Source organism: Sinocyclocheilus anshuiensis, unplaced genomic scaffold (genome assembly GCF_001515605.1).
Source record: "Sinocyclocheilus anshuiensis isolate Anshui unplaced genomic scaffold, SAMN03320099.WGS_v1.1 scaffold193, whole genome shotgun sequence".
Taxonomy (NCBI): Eukaryota; Metazoa; Chordata; class Actinopteri; order Cypriniformes; family Cyprinidae; genus Sinocyclocheilus; species Sinocyclocheilus anshuiensis.
Window position 1 is genome coordinate 926,702 of NW_015536468.1, and position 6,920 is coordinate 933,621.

The 6,920-nt window shown below is 37.3% G+C and overlaps 1 protein-coding gene across 1 annotated transcript in view; it reads left to right on the forward strand.

Annotated features, from left to right (window-relative positions):
• Positions 1-1,993: 1,993 nt before the first annotated feature.
• Positions 1,994-6,920, forward strand: part of LOC107696166 (solute carrier family 2, facilitated glucose transporter member 9-like) — a 12,693-nt gene continuing 7,766 nt past the window's right edge. The window contains exons 1-4 of the mRNA XM_016496423.1: positions 1,994-2,265; positions 3,801-3,899; positions 5,514-5,674; positions 6,856-6,915. Of these exons, the coding sequence (XP_016351909.1) occupies positions 2,221-2,265; positions 3,801-3,899; positions 5,514-5,674; positions 6,856-6,915 (365 nt within the window). The 5' untranslated portion in view covers positions 1,994-2,220. The remainder of the gene's footprint in view (positions 2,266-3,800; positions 3,900-5,513; positions 5,675-6,855; positions 6,916-6,920) is intronic.

Below are 6,920 nucleotides of genomic sequence, written 5' to 3' on the forward strand. Positions count from 1 at the left end.
ACACAGTTCGTAGTTCGGGAAGAAGGGGAAGGGAACCGGCGAACATTTAAACAATTTAATAAAATAAACAAACACAAAATAGCGCGACAGCCCCTCGCGGACGACTGTCGCGCACAAACAGAACCAAAACACAAAATAAAGTCCAGGCCTGGTCCTCTCTCGTCCAACACTGTTGTCACTCCTTCTTTTATCCTTCTGGAGCTCCTCCATGGGACTCGAGACCGGTGAGTGGCGCAGGTGTCGCGCATTAGCAATTACTCCACCGGCCTCGCTCCGTTCCCGCGGCTCTCGGCCCCGCCCCTCTCGTCACACATACCAAATGTCATATCTTCATATTTGGGTTGCCCCAAAGACACATGTCCCTTTTAGTATCTATGTATTAGATATATATGAAGCAGCATGAGGTTGTTGGCAAGTCTTATGACAGATCAGTCAGATCCTGTAGTCCCTGAGGGAGACACCGGCCAGTGAGGAAGATCTCTGGAACTTTCTTTGAGTTTCATGCATTAAAATGTGTCATCATCATCACCACACTTCAACTGTCAATGATTATATCAGCTATAACTTGTGACTCAAACTGTAACATTAATTTTCAAACTCATAAACGTGGTTTTGCTATACAGAGCTAAAAATGAACAAAACCAGTGATTCCTCATAGACAACCAACTTCAGCAATGTAAAACATTCAGGAAGTGTCTAGAGAGCCATCTTCTGTCTCCACTACTTTTTCGCCTGAATATTTAACAAGAAAATATACAGGACAGGACTTAAAGTTGCCATGAAACAGAAGTGGCAACAGATCTTTTGTTCCATAATTGTTATACACCTATGGGTAATCCTAAATAGAAAAAGAAAAAAAAATGTAGGGTAGGAACTTCTATGTATTGGTTGCTGACTGGATTTTAACATGAGTGAGCGTTGTACTCAAATGGATGCAGATGAACTTGAGTTTGAAGAGGTGAGAAGTCCACCATACACATCACCAGAAAGAAGTTTGTAATTTTACTGGAAGATCCATTTTGATTAAACATTACAGTCATTTTTAAAAAATGAATGCATTTAAGAACTGTTGAAAATATGACCTCTAATAGGCCTATGCATTTACAAAATAGACAGGGTGAACCATCTTTTCTTGGTGCATAAAAATAAAGTCAGCATAAATTCAATGGATAAGGAGAAGCATTACTTGCTAGAGCAAACACAGGATAGCATAGACAAGGCTAAAATAGCTAAATAATTCATATCAGCAGAAAGGGAACGTTTCCTATACAATCAGGGTGCGAACTACGGGGGAGCTAGGGGGAGCTCGGCTCCCCTTAATAAGACATGGGCTCCCCTGAAAACGTGATTTGTGATGTGATGTATCCTATATAGTGCTTGCATAAAGCAAGTAGTGCATACATTTGTAGCTGTTATGTATCTTTGTAAGTCATTGTAAGCCCCCCCCCCCCTTATAAAAAAAAAACAAGTGGGCTCCCCCAAAGTCCACTGTATAGTTCGAACACTGTATATAATCATTTCATGTTGACTTTAAGCTCACATGAGTCTCCCAGTATAGAATCCTAATGAGCACGTTTAATATCATCTACCAACTAATATCATCATGAGAACTTCCTCTGGATACTACAATTATAAGAAGCAGAAAGTGTAATTCACGAAAGAGGAGCTATTTAAAGTTTAAAACAAACTAGCTCCTCATCGAGTTCACTGAACTGACACTAATAGTATTCAATGTATTCATTCATTCATTCTACAGCGATTGATACACCAAACCGTTTATGCATATCTTCTTTTTGCTCTCTGTGCTGTCTTTTAGGATTACTCACTATTGGATTCTCCGTAGTCCCCTCATTCTAGTGACCGCAGACTTTGTAAATTCACTTAGCTAATTGATTTCAGCAGGAATCACGTTGTTGACTGTCATGTGGTTGTACAAGCTTGGTCTTGTTAAGAAACGCGAGCCTCGGTCGGAAGAGCAGTGCGAGAAGGGCGCGCACAGGACAGGATTGATGAGATGAGAGGCCGCTTGGCTGTCAATCATACGATGTACTGGCTGTCAATCTACTGTGACCACGCCCTCATGTCAGCTATGACTACACCCTCACGTCCAAGATGAAGTCGGTAGCACAGAAAGACGGCCAGTAGAAACTAACTTACTAACTAACAAAACTTAACTCATATTTATCTCAAGAAGTCTTGTAGTCTATAAATAACTTGAATATGGCCGAAGAAGTGTTAATTCTTAGTCCAGGCAAAATAACATCGGTAAGTACACAATTTTGTCATTATTTAAATGATGTGTCACTTATAAATCTGCGTTAGTTTTGTAACTTATTTGTTTTCATTCTAATTTTGTTCTTATCGTTCTCTTAAACCGTATTATTGATTGCCATCTACGGATCTTCAGTAGTAGTTAGTTTAAACATGATTTCTCAAATGACGCTTTATTAAAGTTTCATTTTAGTAGGCTGTTGAATTTTGGTTGATGAAGGGTTTGTAATAATAGGTTTCAAAACGTATTGTAATATCAGTAATATTTAGTAATGCAATATTTAATGTCACATTTTTCTTTTGTATGATATGGTGTGTAGAAAAAAAAAGAAAAGGCATTAAGTTAATGTCACAACAAGATATTTTCTCAGCATCTTCCCTCACGTGTAGGACTACACATAAACAACTGTATCTGACCACTTAGTGGGACAAATTAAGTTTTCCACTCATGATCTGAAGTGTAACGACCACTGAAGTCACACCATGAGAAAGCTGTTCTCTCCTCTTCTGACTTGAGCAATTGCTTCAACATTTTAAGATCACTATAATAGAATAGAATAGAATAGAATATATAAATGAAATATATTTGTTTATAAGACTAAATATATTTATTTATAGATGTATTTTTATGTGTGCCACATGCAATTTAAATACTGTATAGTCCAACACATTAATGGACATACAAATGTAAAACTATTGTTTATGTACTAAGCACTATTCATCTATATTTTTATAAAATGTATGTTTTTGTTTAATTTCTGAATTTGTTCTTTTGAAACACCATAAGGCTGCCTGGGACTTATATGATTCTTTGACATCAGGGCTCATGCATGGAGGGCTCAAAGTTTCAGCCACAGCATTTTAAAGGGGTCATATGATGCGATTTCAATTTTTCCTTTCTCTTTGGAGTGTTACAAGCTCTTGGTGCATAAAGAAGATCTGTAAAGTTGCAAAGACTAAAGTCTCAAATCCAAAGAGATATTCTTTATAAAAGTTAAGAGTCAACCACACCTACCTAAAAGACAGTATAAGTCATTATAATCAGTAATTATGTCCCCACTGGATGCAAAAAATGCCTCGTTTATAATGGGTTTTACTGGTTTTGTCTCGTCATGCATCACCGGCGCACAGGCGCTCGTCGCACACAAGGCATCACAGTATGGTAAGGGGCGTAACATATCCGTCACAAGCTTGAGGTATTCGGCCAATCACAACAAACTGGATAGCTGGCCAATCAGAGCACACCTTGCTTTTCAGACCGATGAGCTTTGTAAAAATCGACGCATTTCAGAAAGGCGGGGCATAGAGGAGAAACAATAATGTACAGTATGTGGAAAATAATGTTTTTTGAACCTTAAACCGCATAAACACATTGCATTACACCAAATACACAAAATAATGTTCTTTTTAGCAACGTCATATGACCCCTTTAAAGAAAAAGAAACAACAAAGATAGTTTGCTACTTTAAGAAAAAATAAGGACAATTACAGCTTACATGCCATAAATATGTTCTTGTTTTTTTTTATAGCATCTTACCTCATCTCTGCTGGCAGTGGCTTTCCTCACCTCCTTTGGTAGCTCAATGCTGTATGGATACAACTTAGCTGTGGTCAACTCTCCTGCTGGGGTAAGAGCTCGCTCAGTACCTCAATTGCCAAAACTGCTCATCAAAAGAAGTAATCAATTGATAACATAGCCAACATATTCCATTCATCACAAAGTTTCTTAAAAGTGGCTTCCAGTAGAGAGATGCACGTCAGGCTCGAGGTTGAAATAAACACAGTGGCCTAAACAGAGGCTCTCCTGAAGTAAGATCTCAGGGAATGTTGCTTTAACATGATTCTGTGCATTCTAGATGTTCTTGCTGTAAAAGTGTGATTTCTACAAGGAATTCGGGAATAATTTAAATATTAATATAAACTGATATTTTTATATATTATATGGTACTTACTATTTATATATCAGATTTAAATATATCATAAATAAATCATAATTTTAACCAGAGAGGATATGGATATCAATATGGGACAAAAAGAGAAAGTTATCTTTAGACTTTCTCCAGAAACTTGAAGAAACAAAGTGTTGAAGCCTTATTTTAATTTTTTGTAGATGAGTCAGTTCTATGTTATTTTTTCATCTTGGCTTGTCAGGCATTTTGTGCTGCAGTGGTTGCCTCTAGCAGCTCTTCGTGTATATAAGTAGGGACCTATTTGCCCTGCCCCATTAGCCTGTTAATGACGAAAATATTTAAATTTGCCTGTCTGGTCTCCTGACTGGCTGTTATATACCCTACTTAAGTGGCTTTGTTTTGTTCTGTTTTTCTTGGAACATGATGTGCTAATGAAGAGGATTCAAACATAGAAATCCAAAAATCACAACTGGAAACAGTTGCTTGCTTTTTTTTTTTCTTTTCTTTTTTGAAGCAGAAGCTCAATCAATATTATCAATAATCCACTTTTTTTTTCTAAACTCAGTTTTAGTTCAGTTGAATCTATTGTTGAGTAAACTGAAAGACTATGTTAAGTTTTCCCAAGTCTATTAAATTATACTGCACTGTTCCAACTAAAGGTATGTAAACTGATTAAATTAAATTAGACTGTGACCTTAAAGCACAGGCAACAGAGAGAGTTGCATAGAAAGAAATAAAGAAAGAAAGAAAGAAAGAAAGAAAGACAGAGAGAAAGAAAGAAAGAAAGAAAGAAAGAAAGAAAGAAAGAGCTTGTGACGAGACAGAGGCATGTAAGCCCATGTTGAGGTGTGTTTCACTGAATAAGCTTTGAGATTTGAAATATGAAGAAAGAGGAAGTTGAAGAAATTGGGAATGCCTGTTAATGATGCCTTTCCTTGTGCCTTTCTTGAGTCTCACAGTACTATATATGTTAAATACCAAAAAAAAAAAGAGTTTTAAAGAATAGTTCACCCACTAATAAAATCATCCTCATGTTGTTCCAAACTTTTATTCTTAGGGCGATAAAGTTGGGACATGTGAGAAGTAGTCATATGGACTACTTTTATGATACTTTTATACAGATTTTTTTATTATTATTATTTTGTAGCTTTACAGTCCCTTTTTACTTAAATAATAATGAATGGAAATAAATGAAAACGCACAAGATATCCTTTAAATTTGACTGAAAAAAGGGAAGTACAACAGTTTTTCAGCAAGAGTAAATGCTAACAGTATTTTTGGGTGAACTTTTCACTTTAATTTCTCTCTTTCTCTCTGTCTCTCTCTCACTAGTACATTAAAGACTTCTATAACCGTACAGTGGTAAGTCGCAATGGAACTGGATTAAACGAGGAGGCCCTGACGCTCATGTATTCACTCACTGTTTCTGTGTTTGCGATTGGAGGCCTGATCGGCTCTTTGATGGTGGGCACTCTGGTCACCAAATTTGGAAGGTAAGTCAGGAGGAGACCCATAACATCTGGCATGGTGTGGTCACTCTGCCAGGAAATCCTGTGTCAAGTGTCAAGGCCACCGAGGTAGATTCTTCCTCATCTGTCACCTCACCTGACCGCACTGAACAACTTTGCCTTTGCCTTGTAAATGGCCTTGTTTGCACTCTGAAAAGAGGAGACATTTTGTTCTGTCCAGTTAGTTCCAGGTGTCTTTGTTGGTGATTAGTTCAACCACAAATAAAAATGCTATAATTTATTCACCCCCATGTGGTTCCAAAACTGTATGAATTTCTTTCTTTCGTGTAACACTAAAGAATACATTTTGAACAATGCACTGATCGTGTTCTTTACATGCAGTTACTGTGAATGGAGAATAGAGCTTTCAAGCCTCAAAAACAAGGCAAAAGCTCAGCGAAAGTGTCAAAAAATCTGTGTGATCTGTGTGACTTACATCCAAATCATCTGAAGCCATAGGATCGCTTTATCATATGGATCACTTTTATAATACTTTACTGATGTTTTGTGTCTTTTTTTGTAGCTTGAAAGCTTCTGTCTGCATTATTTGTAATTGCATGGAAAAGAGCAAGTACGTTATTGTAATTCTCCCTTTAATAAGAGAAGTCATACCAGTTTGGAACAACATAAATAAAAACATCCTTTGAAATGGCCAAACTCCTCATTTTTATAGCTGTGGTAACATATTGTTGTATAGAGACAAAACTGTTCAATTAACCACTTTGTAACTATGTGCATTTCCTAACTTACTACCTTAAACTTCTATTTTGTACTCTCCAAGGACTCTGGAAGTACGCTTGTCTAGTCTGTTCTGAGTGTCTATGAGTGGTGCCACAAGATTTGACTGCAGACATTTAAATGCAAATGAAAGACGATGATTCATGACCCTATTTATTGTTCTAATCAATTTCAGTCCAGCAAAATGTTTTATAGCAGTAACGTGATCATAACGCAGAACACGGTGCAGCCGTCTGTAAATCAGGGGGAAAGTTTACAACTTGATAGAACTAATCAAGGAATGCAGCTATTTCACCCAGCAGCATTGTCATGGAACATCAGTTATCTGGTTTTGATAGTTAAACTCCCAGGTGGCCGGCTATCGAGCATGACTGTCCTAGCTTAATGAGCAGTGCCAGAGCAGAACTTCACAGTGTTTGCTTTTGCAGGAAAGGAACAGTGGTCAACTCCAGTGTACTGGTGTTCTTAGCAGGATCACTCATGGGGTTCAGCA